Source organism: Solea solea, chromosome 2, assembly GCF_958295425.1.
Source record: "Solea solea chromosome 2, fSolSol10.1, whole genome shotgun sequence".
Classification (NCBI taxonomy): Eukaryota; Metazoa; Chordata; class Actinopteri; order Pleuronectiformes; family Soleidae; genus Solea; species Solea solea.
The window spans coordinates 23,249,246-23,268,015 of NC_081135.1; the positions used below are offsets into that span (position 1 = coordinate 23,249,246).

The 18,770-nt window shown below is 39.4% G+C and overlaps 1 protein-coding gene across 3 annotated transcripts; it reads right to left on the reverse strand.

Moving 5' to 3' along the window:
- Positions 1-52: 52 nt before the first annotated feature.
- Positions 53-2,554, reverse strand: atp5mc3a (ATP synthase membrane subunit c locus 3a). 3 transcript variants are annotated; one of them, XM_058617492.1, is made up of 5 exons: positions 2,472-2,554; positions 2,174-2,272; positions 1,303-1,377; positions 736-926; positions 53-635 (listed from the first exon to the last, which is right to left on the reverse strand). In XM_058617492.1, exons 2-5 carry the CDS (start codon positions 2,210-2,212, stop codon positions 521-523), a joined length of 420 nt encoding a protein of 139 aa, XP_058473475.1. In that variant the 5' UTR covers positions 2,213-2,272; positions 2,472-2,554; the 3' UTR covers positions 53-520. The 3 variants fall into 3 exon arrangements, with proteins under 3 accessions (XP_058473475.1, XP_058473492.1, XP_058473483.1); XM_058617509.1 differs by having other exon boundaries at positions 2,385-2,483; XM_058617500.1 differs by lacking the exon at positions 2,472-2,554 and adding an exon at positions 2,355-2,446.
- Positions 2,555-18,770: the final 16,216 nt, after the last annotated feature.

An 18,770-nucleotide genomic window follows, 5' to 3' on the forward strand; every position in this document is an offset into this window, starting at 1 on the left:
AAACAACCCACCAAGGACTCTCAGGACATTGAAAAAGAAAATCAAAAACCCATTATTTAACTTAATTAAATGGTCTAGATTTATTCAATGCAATTTACAAAAGCAAGCACTGACTTGCTACCTAATTACATTATTATTTAACTGCAGCTGAACCAAGAACTCAATAAGTGGACCCTCCAAAAAAAACCTTGCACATGATGCTGAGACAAAAAACAAGGCTGATGCACAGCAAGTCTGAGAACACCTTCACTTAAAAGATGACATTCATGAAGTTGAAGGCTTCCTGTTGTTAGCATGATATTCCAGAAATAGAACTTACTGCCATTATTAAATAGTCAAATACATGTATTTTAATCACGTAATTTCTTACATTTGTACAATACATGCATTGCTTATTTTGACAGTGTCCGAGAGACTTGAAAATGTACATTTCCATGACACCAACACGGAACAATTTTGGTAGCCACAATAAAATATGTAGTCACATCTGTAATGAATGTGTCATATGACAGCAGATATTTTACATAGCAAACAGGATAAGGAAAGCAACCATCAAACAGAACAGCCCCATAGCTTCAGACAGGGCAAATCCCAGAATGGCATATGAGAACAGCTGCTGCTTCAGAGATGGGTTCCTGAGAACAAGGGGGGAAAAGCACGAGGAGAGATATTAATCCAAGTGTATTTCAATAATTTATGAATGGTCTCAGGTTATGAGGCAAAATATGAACAAACCTAGCATAGCCGATGATGAGACTGCCAAACACAGTCCCAATTCCAGCACCGGATCCAGCTACTCCGACTGTGGCAGCTCCAGCTCCGATAAACTTGGCGGCGGTGTCAATGTCCCTGCTGACAGAACTGGTCTGGAAGCCCCTCAGTGTAAGCTGGGTGAGGGGGCTCTGTGGCAGCACAGCTACGCTGTTCTGGAGTAAGAAAAATCAACTGTAAAATCTCACCTGTGAGGTAATGCATTAAAATTCATAAACAAAACAACACTTTAATGGTCTTAGTGCCACTGATTAAATCGACAGTTAATTTCATGATCATGTTTTAATACTTGCAAAGCACCAAAATCTATATTCACATTACTATTTACAATCATGCTTCACTAAAGTTCAAATTAAACAATTACTTTGTCAAAAAGCAGGTAAAGAGATGAGTGTTGTACATTCAAGGTGTCAATTTGATGGTCAAAGTGCAGATGTAAACATCTTGCATCTTTTCTGATAAGAAAAAAAAAATGAACTCAAGTAGAGATACAGAGTTAGTCTCAGCAGATCACTTGCATTTCTTTCTTACCTCTGACTTGATGTCAGGTCTGGACAGCACAGAGGCAGACAGAGGTCTGTAAAGAGCCCGGGAACCAGCACGGACCTGAAGCAAGATACAAACACAGCTTTAAATATAAAACACGCACTCTGTTACAACATGAAATATTTTGTTGGTACTAATGCAAAATATAGACACAGCTGGAAGGTCCCTCCAAAGTCACTTTGTCAAACAGAGTCATTACCAGCACTACACAACAACACACTGTGTGTGTGTGTGTGTGTGTGTGTGAGTGAGAGAGAGACCTGTGATACTTGGAGATCTGTTGATATAGTTTGTGTTGTCACTCACTTGCAGTGCGTTTAATGATGATGTTAATCGATAGATAAACTACTGTAAAGCAAAGCTACTTGCAGACCCATTGCAGTCTTGACTAGCTAACCAGCCAGAGCTAACATAAGAAATGACCTTGGAGAATGTCTAAGCCACTAAGCCTCGATCTGACAACATAATAATATGGGATGTGAACATTTGTGCATGAGAGGTATGGAGCTGTGTGAGAGTTTTAGGTGGAGTCTGCACTACACTCTGCTAACACAGGCTCAAAATGACCTTACATGACGGCCATCATTGAAGATGTCCGCTAGCAGCTACTGCTGTGACACAACAGCACTACGATTAAGGCAACAGACAATAACTCTGACGGAGAACCACATAGCTACAGTACCAACGTGTTAAATGCATGAGTTTCCTGTGCTTTAGCTAACTAGCCTGCCGGCCTAGTATGCAGATACCCTTGCTAGTCAGTTGCTGTCAAGTTCAACCCGGAGGCCCGGTGACACCAACGAGAGCAGGACTCGCATCCAAGGCACGGGAACACACAGAGGGAGAGAAAACTCACCAGAGCCGGCGTGGAGACGAACTTTGCACAGGCGTACATTTTCTTCTTTAGGTCGTTTTTAACCGGTACGGTCAAATCTGGTGTGAAGCCCGGGTCTCACTGAGGAGGGGAAACCGGAGAGAAGTAAGGTCAAATGGGTGTACAAAAGCTCCAAAGAGAAAATAAACACATCCGCATTTACATTAACATCCACTGCGAATCATATCCCCACCCGTGCGCTGTAATGTGAAGTTTAAAGAAGGGATGAGAGAGGATTAGTAGCAGATTTCTCTCCCATTCAAACTGCCATCACACTTACCGACTGCAGAGGTCGAACACAGTGGACGACTGCGCATGCGCGGGAAGACGTATGGAGAGGCCCGGATGTGTGACAAAAGAAAGGTCATTTCAAAGAAACTTTATTTAACATTAGCACAGAGGCAACGTTAAATCATAAAACCAGTGTTCACTTCACACACTTGAAAGAAATAATTGACAGAAACTGAATGTACTGCCCTATAGTTTATTTGTATAGTGTGTGGTCACTTCAAAACTTAGAATGAGACCTTTATGTGTACTTTATTATAGGGCCTTTTACAGAGGCCACCATCTGACCCTGCCACGTTTCTGAAGCAGCCAGACTGGACAAATTAGCCAGATGTTGTACTTAATGTTTTGAAGCAGGAGTCTACTCTGCAGTCTGACCACAAGATCACTAATTGTTCCACACTGGACCTTTAAAGTTTAATGTGTATTTAATCAGGTTGCATCAAAAAGAAATATATTTTTCTAAAGATAAACTTGATAAAGTAAGAATCAGATAAACACACATATGCAGGTACACAACTGAGCCATAACTTTTAAAAACAAAACATCAGATAACTAGAGAAAACCATTGAGAGAGCACACATCTCCAAGCCATTTAGATTCCCACAGTGTCAGTGCATTTAATTTTTAAAATCCTGAATCCAAAATCTAATTATTTCTTTCTTGGGCCACTTGCTACATTCTCTGAAAATGTCATTTAAATCTGTCAAACAGACAGACAAACAGATAAATGCAGCCCAAAGCCTAACCTCCATGGGGAAGTAATAAAGTTTTTTAAAATCTCCATGCGGTATGTAAGACTCCAGTTTGAGCAGTTAACGATGGCTATAAAAAGTTTTACAAAGATTATGGGAAAATAAGGGATAACTTCATGCAAAGCCCTTTAAAAAAAACATGTATTCACAGATTTATATGACTGGGGCAGCGGAGGAGGTTCAAAGTCCTCGTTATTACAAATGAGTTTATGTCAGTATTAATGAAGGGACGTTTTTTTAAAAGATACACAAAACCTTAAATGGGGCAGCTACAAATATACATGTGACATGATATACATCTAATGTCAATATTAACAACATATAATATAGATACTGTAGCTGCAATGTAGAGTTAGAACAATGAGATGCACACCGTCTGACTGAGGTGTAAGATTAATTCTTCAACTCAAGGATTTTTTAAAGAAGACTGTGATTCCTATAAGGTAAATGTGACCAAACACAGTTTAAATATGAATTTTTATATTCAAGTGTGAAACTTTTTTGTTGACGATAAAATAAGAATACTTAAAGTGCACAATCACTTATGAACTGTTGTTTTTCCATTACCCCAGAATGAGCCTTTTATATCTCTACAGGGTCAGCTGTACAGGGACACCATTTTGGACCACTATGATTTTACAATAGCCCACAATGAACAAACTAAACATTTTAGTTTTGATACTAACTGCACCGGTTCTCCAACAGGGTTAGTAAAATGAGGGCTATTCACCGGCAACCTATTCATTTACTTCATACTAACATATAACAGGTACTAACATAACTTTAGACATATCTATATAATCCATTAATGAAATGCACATTTGTTATGGAGATAAATGGAGTAAGCAAATAAAATCTGCAATTTAAGATCATTAACATGAACATACTCATTCTTAAAAGGCTAGTTTTTCATTTGAATGCATCAAAACAGGGATCAATGGAAACAAGAGATGGAAAAAAAAAGAAGTTCCAGTTTCAAGTGTATTCTAAATCCCAGTTCTGATAAGGCAATATGTTGTGATATTGAGAGTGTACAAACACATACACCAGTCAATATTTCTTGCCAGACTGTCAGGAACAGCAGAGGCAGAATTCAACCTGAATTTCAGCTTTGGTTTTCCTCCCCAAACAAAACCTTGCCTGACGTCGTCCACCACTATTACCTGTTATGGTGTGAATTTAACACTCCAGTCCAGAGGGACCGGTGACTCGGGGCCCTGTCTGTGCATCTCAGAGGCTGATGGTGGAGCTGTAGGCTACCAACACTAGGCAGATTTGTAATCGTGATGAATGACTCCACAGCAGCTGGTGTGTGATGGAAAGGTAATGAGCATGGGGGAGTCTGTCTTTGCTGGCTTTAAGGGAGGAATGTCCCAGTGGTTCCTCAGGTATGATCTTTTCAGTTTTACAGCGAACAGGAAACCACAGATTCCTGACCTCATGAGCACTGAGTAGAAACAGTCAATAGATCATGTTGTATAGAAATGCTGAAAGAGACAGTGAAGGATGTTATGCATCAAAAAAGTGCTGGACATCTGGCTGAATTCTACACTACTATTTCACTCATCCGTTTGTTTCTATTGTCTTCTGTCATTCATTCAATTTGATTAGGATTTGTTATTTTTCCATCGACTTTACTCTGTCTCTGTCTCTTCTTTTCTGTTATACGCTATTCCACTCAGTTTGACTATTCTAATCTGTAATCTAATTTTGAAACACATTTTTATTTTGAGTTTAGGATGTAGCTCGTATTCAAAGGACAATTTAAAGTATTAGGTGTAAATGTATATTTATACAAAAGCAGTGATTCACCTGATTAAAAATGAAAACTTACAATCTTTCTCCTGCACAGTTATGATCATTAAGTCACAAAACTGTCATTGCACCATTACATACCATGTGGGGCCCGAGACTGAGGAGCTCAATTGGAATTTGAAGCGTTCAGGATTCAGGTCATTCCTACAAAGATCCAGCAGAGGGTGCAATAAGGTCTAACGTGATCGTAGCTTTGGTTTGCCAGGGTCATGGTAAATGCTCAAAAGAGAAACAGAAATGCGTTTGATACTGTTTAAAAATTCACGAGGCATTAATCAGTCTTGATGTTTACATAAATAATCATCCCATAGATTAAATAATTAATTTAGAATATGTACCAGAAATTATATCCCCCTTAATCCTTCTGGTTTTTATTAAGTTAAGTGCAGAGTGAGATAGAAAGAGAGCTTTCAAGGAAAAATTTACAACATGACAGATCCTTAATTTAACACTGTTGATAATGTATTTCTGTTAGTGTAAATGTATGAATGTATTGCAGGAGCGTGCATGCACTGGAGCCAGTTATAGGTCAGAGCTAACTGTATGATAAAACATGAAGATTTACAATATATTAATTGCAAGACAGCACATATCAAAGAGGCCGTTAACTACCTGAGGTCAATGTCATACTGTCTAATTAACCGGGCAGCGGCTGTGTGGTCCTACATGGCTGTGGAAGGTGGAGAGAGCAGCCGATCTTGCACAAACGCCCCCCCCCCACCCTTTACCCACCTTTTACTTCCTCCCATTCAGAGGCACACACGCACACGCTGTCTGAGTTTTTGCATAGAACAATCTGAGACATTCCATTTGCATGCCCGCCCCATCAAGCTGGATGCACTCAGACTGGTAATAAAAGGCATTGACCCCCTTAACCTTTGTGAATTACAATTTGTGCCTGCAGCACGTCCTGTCAGAGGCCTCAGAAAAGCCGGCACCTCAGCCGGGGTGTGTGCGTGTTGTTTTGCAGTTGTTAAGGAGAGGGGAAAAGGTTTTTACAGCTCCTCGACGGAGCTCCTGACAAGCAGGGAGGAGGCGGTCTGACAGCAGAAGCAGGGAAGGGAGGGACTGCAGTGCTGCTGATGGCTCCATGCTAATCTCCATCTCTGGATGCTGCACGTAACTACTAAGGCTCCCTTTTCTTGTCAGGACCAAGGATACACAGCGTGTAGGGCTGCAGTTAATCTGTGCTCCACCTCTGATTTCTTACTCTCTCATACATCAACTGAGAAACTTCTTTCTCTTAAATATATTAACCCAACACAGGAACAGATTAAGGACACTAAATTGACCCATGAGTGTGAGGGTGAATGGTTGTTTGTCTCTATAAGTGGCCCTGTGATGGACCGGCGACCTGTCCAGGGTTTACCCTGCCTTCTGCCCTATGTCAGCTGGGATTCTCACATGAAGGATAAAACGGTAGAAGATGAGTGAGTGAGAGAGTGAGGAACAGATTAAACCAGACACAACAACCACATTTTCCTAAAGAAATTAGATGTTGTGTCCTTTTTGGACTACTAAATAGAATAAATACAAAGTAGACTACAAACTACCTCTTTAGAAAAGGAAGATATTTTAAAAACAAATTTAATATATGAACAACATTTTTTTTTTAAAGCCAAACTTCATGACAAGTAGAACTTTGGCAAAACAAACAGCAAAAAATTATGTCTGACAGAAACTAAACATGTTGGACATTATTTAACAGTTAGAAGTACAATTTCACCGCAGACGACACGTTTGCGCAAGCGCACTTTGCATTACCATAATTATGTGACGGTTTGTGCTATTGGAAAAATTCCAACGGTTTCTGAAACCAACATGTGGTTCTTATGCTCATTTCACTCTTGCTGTTGCAGGAAGCTGGCTAATCAGCGGCTTTGTCACCAGAGAGGAGAGAGTTGGAAAAACACCTGTTTTCATTCATATTTCCTTGCCTATTTTTGCACAGTGAGACAAAGACGCAAACAAATTTTCATTTATTTTAAATGTTTTATACTGTTCAAATTTCAAATTTAACACAAAATCTGGTGTTGGTGTTCTACTGTGTTTTATCTAAATAAAACATTTAACATGCAGTAAATTGTAAATAACTGCCAGATTTCCAGATTCTGGAAAAATGGGCAAAAGCACAGTTAAAATAAGCAAAAAAAAAAAGAGAAAAGATAGACAATTTGAGGCTTAGGTGTTAAAGGGTTAAGTTAAAATTTTAAATTTCTCTGCAAGGAAGCAGTTAATGCCAGTAGCTCGGTGTACAGTACTATGTGGAAAGTTTTATAACACCTACGCAGAAACCATGGTCTCGGTTTGGGATTTTTCTTTCATAAAAACAAGCTTCTTTCATGTGTGCAGGTCACACTATGAACCTGAGAACTGCTTCCATTGTGTGTGTGCGTAGCCTTCAAACATCTGGTCCTATAATCCACAGTAGGGGTAGATCTCTGACTCACTGAAAATCATCCCACAGAAATGCAACGGGCGCTCTTCATCACTGAAAGATTTTAAGGACATTAGCATTCACAAAATAGATTTTTCAACCAATCCATAATAACACTGATCTTTGTGCAGGTGTTGAGCAGAGCAGTTGGAAGTGGTGTAAGAAATGCTGAGGCTTGCAATACCATTAGTCTTTATGTAGACTTTTTTATTTTTTTTTCAGCTAAGTCTGTAACACCTCTGTTCAACTATAATGAAATACTAGAAATACTATAATGCAAAAATCTGCTGGATTGGAAGTTTCAGACTGACAATGTGTTCCCACAAACATGAACTGAGCTTTATTCCTTCCGCTGTTTAACATCAGGAAATGCAGGCAGTGACTGTGTGAACAGGAGTGTGGCTGACAGGGGCAGCCGTGCGATGATTGGTTTACGGATCTGTGCTTTCTCCAGTGACTCCAAGGTCACTAAGATTTACCATCAAATGGCTTATGACACTTTAGTAAAAGCCACCCACAGCTGATGACAGGAAAAGAGAATGAGTCGGCCACTTTAACAGAAACCACTTGACCTCCTGCTGTGGCCCATTACTGAGATGTAATGTCTGTTTTTATTGCAACACCTAGCAAAGATATGCACGTTAATTTCTGTAGACAGAAGGTTGTTAAAGATGGCATATGGAGAGTGAATGTGATAGACAGACAGTATATGTTGCACATTGTATAGAAGATAAGGAGAATATTGTGTTTGAAGCTTCAGTCAAACTGCATTAACAGTCTACGACACAAAAGAGCAATTAAATATGATTTAAAGGCCAATCTGTAATGGCAGTGTGCTGCCCCCTATTGAAATATTATTGCCCGACTACTTACTCTTTTAGATGGTGATTTAGTGTGGCGTGGTGTTCCGTCTAGTTCAGCTTAATTCAATCGTCACTCTGAAATTCACTGGATGAGTTTTGATATAAAGACCGTTTACCTGCTAAACACGTTTATATGGGGACTGTCATAGTTCTGTTGTTCTTATGTAACAATAAACAAATGCACACTATGTCTATACAGGTCATATACAGGTCTATTTTTTTCAATCACGAGTGAGGTTTATTACTCATTAACTGATGTTCAAGGCATGTTTACTTAGCACTCATATGGAACACTGCTGGGTTTTATAGGCAGTATATCGCTGCATTTTATTGTGCTCGATTAAATCAGTTTTAAAGTCATTTTAAAAAAACATTTCAGTGGAAAAAACTAAATTAAATGTTCCTTACTTAGAGCTGTTCACTGTGTGGCTGCTCACAGACAGACAGACATGTCAAATATGAGGCTGTCACAACAATGTTTAGTGAAAGAGCCCTTCCTGCTTTTAATGGTCTGACCTCCATCCTAGTTCAGAGAGCTAATAAAGGCAGTGTGGTGTAGGTCCGGGAGCTGCACAATGTCACTCACAGATGCCCAACTCAGCAAGATCCGGAATGCCCAATTAGTTGCTTTTACAGACCCCATTAATATGCATTAACTCCCTGTCCAGGGTACAAGGACAGACAAACAGTCGCGGTGGGCGACATCAGCCAGGTAAATGGTGTGTTTTTTTAGGCCTTTGTAGAAGTTTGGCTTCCTAAAAGTTACGGAAAGAAGGTGGAATACAACAATGTACATTTACTCGAGTACTGTGACTAAATTCACATCTGAGGTTCTTATACTTTAGTTTCTTTATCTCATGCTAATAGATAATCAATTGTTTCACTCACTTTTTAAATATGCCATGCTTGGTTCCAGCTTCTACATTGAATGCTTTTGTCATCATTTATGACAAACAACAGATGAAGAAAACACAAGTTTGTGCTTTTGACGACATGTGACTGAACTTCTGTTTTTATAATGTGTGCCATTATCCTTCAGCTATAATAATTAGCATACAAATATTATACAGTGGCACAGATTTAAACACCTTACATTACACAAAAGGGATAAAACTCCACTTGGACCAACTACAAAAGTATGATGCTGCTGAAGCATTGGTGCCTCAGTATGAAATTGAAAAGCGATAAACGTAAACTATATTACTGGTAATTAGCTGATAACATTTTGATCACTGATGTATGATGCAGTATTTTTGACCTTTAACAGGATATATCATATTTAGCGCTAGTACTAAATTAAAAAAAAAATAAAGGAGTCCTCTCTCTCCATCATTCAAATAACATGGGTTTCATTTTAAAATAGTGGTGAAAACATGACCCACAACACAATAAAAATGTTATAGAAAACCAGATCTAAAACATTCCCCCAGTCTCAGCTCAGCTTTTGAACCAAGACAACAGATAGCTCACCACAGAAACCTACACAATCTGGTACCACTCCTCCCACACAATAAACCGATCTGGCACACAGCTAGCCGAATCAATCATGGCACTTTATTATCCTGTCACTAGTCTGCTTCCTGCAAGTGTGTTTACCCTGTCCATGGCCCTGTGATTGTGGCTGTTCAGTGTACATTAAGACAGACATAATTGAGATTGTGTGCGGCCGAAAGTGCAGGGCTCAACCTGTTGTCGTTAATCTGTCATATTGTCGGGAGTCACAGCAGCGATGACCCATAGGTGGCTCCACCTTGGAGGCACGGCTGATGGTGCTTTGTTGTTCATGGCACAGGGCCTCACCTATTTTAACTTTATTGGTTTGCCACCAACAGAGAATTCAAGGAAAGGGTGATCTATTGCCCAGCCCCTGACTTCAATTTCTCTGCTCTGGTTCCCAATCCATGTGGGTACTTAATGATTCGGTGTGACTCTTAAAACTCATTAAGGCTATATCATATTCGATACTCGTGGTTTCAGTGGTTCTTATTTCAAAGTGTTGCGATGAAAACTAAGCCGAAAAGGAGCAAACAGTCATGCACAGCTACATGAATGCTTAATACTTCTGTGTAATATACCACATTACACATGGAATCAATCTGGATTAATGGGTAACCCTTCAGATAGGAGCAGTCTCTCTTTAAATTAGATTACTGATGGCTGTGCTGAAAATTCACCTTCACTTTGTATAAATTAAACCTCTGGAAAAGCATTTACAAAATAACAAGATACAAATGAATGCAATGGTACTCTTGGAAAAGGTGCTTTTTACAATCAAACCGCATATTAGAAATAATAGCTAAATCTCGCCTCGGCGGCCTGTTATTAATTACCTGGCAAATAGGACCTGTCTGTTCTGAAACTGAGCTATAATAGTGGCGAAAATTAAACAGCGATCAAAGTACATTTCTATCATCATAATTCTGATTGTCAGGATCACCTTTCCCAAGATGGCTCATCACAGCCACAACAAATCCTGTTTTTTTATTAAGTGGCTCAATTTACTGCGGATCATATTTATGTGGTGGGTACAACAGCTTCATGCATGTATGCTGCACTCTTGTTATTCCTGGTACGCGGCTTGATTTATTAGACATGAAAATATGAGAATTCTGCCACCGAGCTGAATTAGATTGATAGTTATGGAGGACGTCTCACGAGTAATCTGTGGCATCCTCTGTGCGGAGCAGCGCGATGTTTATGCCACATTTACACAGAAAATGCGGCAATAACACCAGGCTCCTGGAAGGTTTTAATCACACCATGCATGCCTTTTATCCAGCCTTGAATTTGCACTGCAGAAATTCACAAAGCCATCACTTAAATCTCCACGAGGACGTAAGTTTCCGGCTCTGTCTTCAGAACGCAGCTTCTTTTATAGTGGGGGGTTATATCAGCCTGGAGACCCATAAGTTATGAAATGTCAGGATCCTATGCATTCTAATTGAGTGTGGAACAGTTAATGGCTGTGGAAATTCAGCCGCTTGACGTCTTATTCCCCCGTGTGCCGTTTCACAGCCAAGCCCATGAGCCTCAATTAAATGACAAAATGGGCCCATTCTTGAAAATAACAACAATAAAAGCACAAGCCTATATGGCAATAATATCAGGTCTCACCTTGAATCAACAATGGTCACAGCTTGCAAATGGCTAAACAGAGACACTGCGATCAGAGCGGAGGCAGCACAGCCCATGTGAGATGCTTCACCGCAGTTTGACACAGGAATACACTGCAGTGGGTCTGCTACTATGATTTTTAATGATTATGATTATTTTATTCATTATTTTCTCATCTAGTCCAATCATTTTGTGCATATGTTGTCAGCAATCAGTGTGACAAAACCCTAAAAATATTAAATTGGGTATCAAGAAACACAAATAAAACATGCATATTTTCATATTCAATATTGCCTAAGGTTACTATTTGTAATTTTTGCTCCTCACTCTTTGTGAGTAAAGGAATGAACATTCCCTGTAAACAGGACACTAATCAGCTGATAATGCTAATATTGGCTATGTATGTAAGAGCATAACGTATTAAGAGATCTTTTAAAAGAGTTAAAGATTTGTCCATCAATATTCTGTTTTCCACGATGATGATTAGGCAGCTAATTGTTTCAGCTCTGTATCACATACTGAACATATAGTATGAAAAGTGTTAAAAAGTGTTGTGTTTTTTTTTTACAAAGAATGACAGAAGGATTTAATTGCTTACACTTCACGGTGACGGGTAAAACTTCGCCTGTCCACTGCACCCACGGGATGAGAAGTTTCTCAGTCTCAGGCCTAGTTTTTCTACCAAACTAGATCATGTCCCAATATAAATCCCCCCCGAAAACTTGGAAGTTACCTATGTGTTGCTGAGTAAAACTTAAAATCCTGAATCAATATCACCTAAACCTAAGCCCATTTTCAGCAGATGTCTGCAATCTATAAATACACATGGAGCATGTCCTATTAAATCCAGTGATATGGTGAGGGGCTAAATATTGACCCAATCCTGATTGGAGTAGATTTTTTTTCTCACCCTTGCTTATTGTTTTTATGACTCCTTGACTTTAACCCCTTTACTGCTTCACTGATTTCATGCAACAAACAATAGCTTTTCAATAATTCAATTTATAGCTCGCCATAAATGGAATTCAAAGGACAATGCTGTTGCAAATGAACACAGACAATGTGTTTGGCTTCAGCAACGCCGTGGTTGCCAGAGGAAAGAGAGAATATTTATTTTACGGTTGCCTCACATTCCCATTAAAAGCGAGGAGGCTGCATTTCCAAGCATGTGGAGTAAATGTAATATACAGAGTTGAAAGAGACAGATGGTGGAGTGAAAGTCTCGTGTGGCAACGCTGTGTAATGTTACCACTACAGCCACTGCCAAAGAAGAAATCCTCCCTGCACCATCCCAGGCCAGATTAGATCTATTAATACATGTTCATGCTCAACTATCATGTGCCTGTTCACATACATGTCCATTTGAAATCCTAATACACACGGGGGCCACATCTGGTTCATCATTTATCGTTAAATGCAAAAACACTGCAACATTGTATGCGGGAGTGGATCTATAGCACAAGCACATAAATGAATTACCATCCTATTCATTTGTACAGGCCTTTCTGTCAATCACAGCATTAATCAGTAGCTCATTCAAAGTTTGAGAAAATGAAGGATGCATTCCCTCCAATTTTCAATCTGAAAAAGGCAACTATGGCCATGATGAATGTCTGAATAGTCCATCTTCTTCTTCTCATTTGTCCTAACCTTTCTTGACAGCTTAGATATTGCCTACCTGGTAATTTGCTCGACAATTATTGTTACTGTGAGATTTCCCCCCAGCTTTTAACAAGGCTTCTTAACACCCTCTGTAGGTGACAAAATGCAATTACAAACACAAGCGCCCCATCGTGACTGGTCATCAGCAGCTGCCACCTCCATTCCCCAGCCCCAACAGGTTCCATTAATGAAGGGGGGGGGGGAAAAACTAGAAATGTTTGCTGAGAATACAACTTTAATTAAAAGATATGAAGCCGCTTTATTGATTAACAACACCGGTGATTAAATTGTACGTGTGACATGTTTTTTCTCCAGGCTTGCTGTTTCGTTCACTCTCCGAGATCATTTATTGTTGTGCGACCCTGTTTATTGATAGGTGTGTTTGATGAATGCAGATGCGGCTGTTTGGAGAGCGTGCTCGCTGATGGAGCGATCATATTGTGCGAAATGCCAGGCTCAGGCAAGAACAGCTGTTGCGGCTCCGTCCGCTGGGACGCCATGTTTCACCACCACCCTGAGTGCATATGCAGACATACTGCTGTAAAGCTGCAACCAACATACTCACAGCGTCCTAATACAACTCTATGTATTTTATGACACATCACCAGAGCTTTCTCATCTCTGTCCAGCACTAAAACCTTAATTATTGAACTAATTGCTATGTCTATATTCATCTATTGTGCTCAATACCAGGCTTATCCTTTAATTAAAGGGATTATTAACCTTTAAAACTGAGACATGTGGGATGACGCCTTTGAATTTTCAGAAAGTCAAAAACATTTTGTTTTGTTTTACGAGACAAAGCGGTGCTGGGCTGGTGGTCGCGTGGCTCATAGTCAGGGTTGGACAATGGATTACATATAATTGAGATTACATAAAGTGGAAATGTTTATTCAGAATTCATTTGTGAGGATTTCTGGCCACTGACTTGGACACTTTTTTTTTTAAATGATTGTTAAAAATAACGTTACATTACAGTAAGGCAAGGTCTAGCTTAGTAGTAAAGCAGTAGTAAAAAGGAGATAGTATTGTAGTAATGCCATGTTATTTCAAAGGGAATATTCAGGTAAAGGTTTCAAAATTAAAGGCTATACCTTCACAGATGGTGTAAATGTGTGTAAGTCAAATATTTTAAAGTTGAAATTCACAGCAGTCCCACAAACATTTCCCATTGTTATTAGCAAGCTATTGGTGATTAGTACCACCTTACTAGGTACTATTATAATATTTATGTACTGTCATGAGAAGTGTTAGCAAAAGAAGACAAGGATTCTGAAATTAAATGACATCATGTCATTTTTTTTGTTGAATCAAAGGTGATGTTGAAAACATTGTAGTTCCTTTGATACAAATAATCAAGATTATCCTGACTGTGGAGAAAAGGGTGAGTGTGGGGGTTATAAATACTAAGTAGACATCAAAGGTGGGGTCTACAAGTCTGGAAAAAATAGGAATAGCTCTCTAAACTCATGCCGAGGCATTTCCAGTCCAGTTGGTGGTATGTTCTTTGGCCCAATGAGACAACAAAGAAGACCATGGAAACTTGTTTAAGGGTTGTATGAGGAAGTCCACCAGTACGCACACATGTACAAGTCAACCCTCAATGAATACAAATGAAAATACAAATGAGGGTGATACTACTACTACTGGAATGGAGTATGAGATAGAGTGTGCATGCATGGAACGCTACACTGATGCGGTGCCTCATTAAAAATATGAATAAACAGAACTGCAGGCGTGTATGTGCATGCTGAAAAGGCAAAAATGCTGTAAGTATGACCCGGCCCTAAGTCACTGCACGCTACGAAAACTGGAGATAAACACTGGACGGACACTGTGACCTAGTTACACAGTGTAAATCCACACCAGCACAATATTCCATTTTGTCTGAATGAAATGATTATAACATGTTTATTACAGGAGGTTTTTTTGTTTTTTAAGTGCTTGCTCATTGTGTGATCTGTTGGGCTTATTTCTTTCTTTTCTCTGCCTAACCAGGAATACACCTGGACTTATTTGATAAGATTTGAAAGCACTTTGTAATGCTGAGAAAAGTGCAATATAAATAAATAATTGTGATTATTGCACTGTGAAGGCTACAGACATCAGATTCTCCCTGTTGTTTTGATGTCTTGTTTCTATGTCTTTTTATATGTAAGAACTGGAGTCAATGGAGTGCACACATACTTTTTCCCCCCAGAAAGCTTTATTTATGAATGGCTATCAGGAAATGAAAAGGATAAAGGAAAAGATAACAACCTTAAATAAAAAAAATAAGATAATCTTAGTCATTTATTACTCTATATTACACAGTTATCACAGATAAAGTTCTCCCGCACTCTGAGAGAAAACCACAGGCTAGTCTGGGTCTTTGATTGTCATATTTTGACATCATCACAGCACGACACTGCATCTGGTGGTCATGTTGTGCATGTATTATGTTGCATGTTCCCCGTGGTTCCACTGGACAAGTGGTTCAGGCATGCACAGCACTTCTTCAGAACCATATTCAAGCACTCACTCGCACCTCATGTTTTACCGTTAGTGTTGTTTAAGTGGACCTGCTCAGGGACGTTTGCTAAGAGAAAAGGTCAGATGAGAGGTCTAACTTGTTGAAAAGATGTGGACACGTAAGATTATTTGTTTCGGAACGCACTGTCTGTCTTTTCAAATAAAAACCCTGAAGCAGTGCTCGCTTTTCTACCTGCATGTAGAATAGATAAAGCTTCCATTTGGAGTTCTGGTAATCTAGTTTTTGAGAAGTATTTTGGTATTTCAATAAGGATTAATGATGCTTTAAAGAAACCCAACACAAATGTTATCTTGATAACCAATGTACAAAAAGAAAGGCATTCTATTTACATGGAAAAATTTTTGAGACATTTTTGAGAAACTTAAAATTTTGTGTCAGCTGCTCAATACATGTATGTTTAATTTATAGGTGAGCCAAAAGTATTCAGATTAGATTAGATTTTTTGAAATCAAATGGATTACATAACCCAATTTGCCATGCCATTTATATTCTGTAATTAACTACATACTCTGACCAAAGCCTGCTCATATCTACCTTACATGGTAGCATGTTATATTGAGCTGCCTTACATACACATACACCATCTTCCATATCTCCCTCCAATCAAAGTCGACTACAGAATGCTGACACATTCAACGGGATGCGATAACAATCAGGGTAAAGAAAAGATGGATAATGATACAGATCTGACCAGAGAGGATGCAAATATGATGAGAACAAGATAAGTAGGTGAAATAGTCAATGGTAAAAAGAAAACAAAACAATTATTATAACAGATCTCCTGGGCCTTTCACATGTGGAGGAGATGAGTTTAAAGTCAGCGTAAATGGAGCATGATTGACAATCACTGAATTGAGAGTGTGTTTTGACGACACCTCGGTAGAACTACACGCGGCTGGGTCATGCACTTTCCGTGTAAAACTGAACACGTGCTCTGATTAAAGCATGAATACATGAACGACAAAATGCTATAGGCTACCATTAGTGTCAGAGTTCCTGCTGCTGTCCCCCGAAGCGGCATCATTTTTGCGTGATCAATACTCCGTCGATAGCGCGGCATAGTAATTTGTCGCCAGCGAGGCAAGCGTGAACCGCGAGGCCTCGGCACTGAACCCACCTCCCTCAGCTGAGTCGAGCCGTTAGAATCACAAGCTGTTTGCTCATGCCAAAGCCACACTGCATTATCCAGAGCAAGTCTTCATTTGAATGTCCTAATTAGTTAATTAGTTGGTGGTTAAGGATGATATGAGCGTCTCATCAATCTCTCTATCTCTAAAAATAAACACCCGTGAGTCATTAGAATACTGATGACTGTGGGAAGTGTCTGTGAGGATGAGAGGTCTGCTCGTGACACTCCATATTTCCTCAAACCACCCGGCTCTATAAAGAAGGAACGAAAGAGCAATTGCTGTGAGCATTGTATGGATGACAAGCCAAGCATGACGTAATGAGTTTACAGAAAGTCTAAGGAGCTCAATTAATGTTTTTCCATGCGTATCTTTTTCGGGGGAACCATTTACTTGTTTGTCATTGATTGAGGGAAAATGAGAATTAGACATGAGAATGAAAGTTGTTTATAATCAAAAAGCCATCAACACGATTTCACTTAAAGGAGACGTGTGTGTGCAACGATGTTTTGAATTTCAGTGCAATTTTACCGCCTTGGATATCACGTTGACTTTTAACAATTACTTCGGGCAAAGTAGCAGCAGTGAGGACAGATTTTCCTCTTCCTTCCCTTCTGCAGTGGAATATATGAAAGGAGGAGCAAAAAGAGAGGGGAGAAGAGGAAAGGAGAAGTTAAAAATAGTTAGCATGTGGCAGCATATGATTGAGTTTCCGGGGCTCAGAAAATTCCCTCTAATTATTCAACAGTATCTCTCTGTCAGCCTTCCCTGTATGCATTCCTTTGTGTGGAAGTGCAAGTGACTCCAGCTAATATACATAATTCTGCTACTTAATTGGCACGGATCGGGTGAAAGTGGGCTAGGAAAACTCCTTAGAGACTAATAGGGGCACATATCATTGGCTCCATCAGAACAGTAGTCCCATAGGTGATAGAAGTCAGCAAATATTTCATGAGCTGTACCATCAAAGTACCTCACCTCTGGAGTCCTGGGCACTATCCTGCGAAGAACACTTCTGAAAGTGTTCTGCTATCACGTGTATTTATAGCAGGCCACTCGATGACTGATGCTAATGCCACAGAAATTATGCAGTGCACTGTTGCTGTCATAACAATACGTTACACCTAAACAGGAAGGTTAACTAAAGTAGTCATTTAAGTTATAAGTGGGCCACTGGCATACGTCGGCGTTCACAGATATGGATAAAGGATTGCGTTGCAGTATCTGGTCCTAGATTTAGCCTAGTGCTGATTTAGATAATTTCCTGTTAGTTGATAATGCTCAGTGGGGAATGAAATTAAATCACCACAGAGGAAGGGTTAAAGGTCACCCCAGTGCAGAAGTTGGACAAAATTGTTAAAAATGCACACAGCAATGTACTGTATTAAAATAAATTAATTATATAAAAAGACTATACATTAGTGAGAAACTGATTTTATACCTCAAAGCTGCAAACTCATAAATTTAGAGAGAAATATGAACAATAAAAGATAGATGTATTGCATTAAATAATCCTCTCAACCTACCAGAGACAACCAAAAGTTAGAAACTCATGGTGAAGTACATCACAAAAAAAAATCCACTTCACAGAGCGAATGTGAGAGGAGTTACATAATCATCATCAAGTGTTTTATGATTCCTGGTTTTTACCCATGTGACACAGACTCAACTCCTGGTGTGGGAATTACTGTTTCAAGACTTTGGGAGCAATAAAGTCTCGCTATTTATAACAGTCAGGAGGTACTGTACAGTATGAGCATGTTCTGTGGCAGACAAACAACCACTTAAATGGCTTATTCTCAGTTTGTATGAACTTCTTAGAATTAGAATTTGTTCATTGTTTTTTTACACACCAGTAGTGAACTCACACAAACCGGGCACAGGAGCAGTGGACAGCACTTTTCTGCACCAAGGGAGCAACAGGGATTGGGTGCCTTGCTCAGGGGCACCCTAGTCCTTGACCGATCCCATGATTTGAACCGGCA

Coding starts and splice junctions, on each gene's coding strand:
- atp5mc3a (XM_058617492.1), bottom strand. CDS start 2,212: ATGTACGCCTGTGCAAAGTTCGTCTCCACGCCGGCTCTG. Junction 927..1,302: donor GACCTGACATCAAGTCAGAG/GTAAGAAAGAAA, acceptor TTCTTACTCCAG/AACAGCGTAGCTGTGCTGCC. Junction 636..735: donor CTCATCATCGGCTATGCTAG/GTTTGTTCATAT, acceptor CCTTGTTCTCAG/GAACCCATCTCTGAAGCAGC.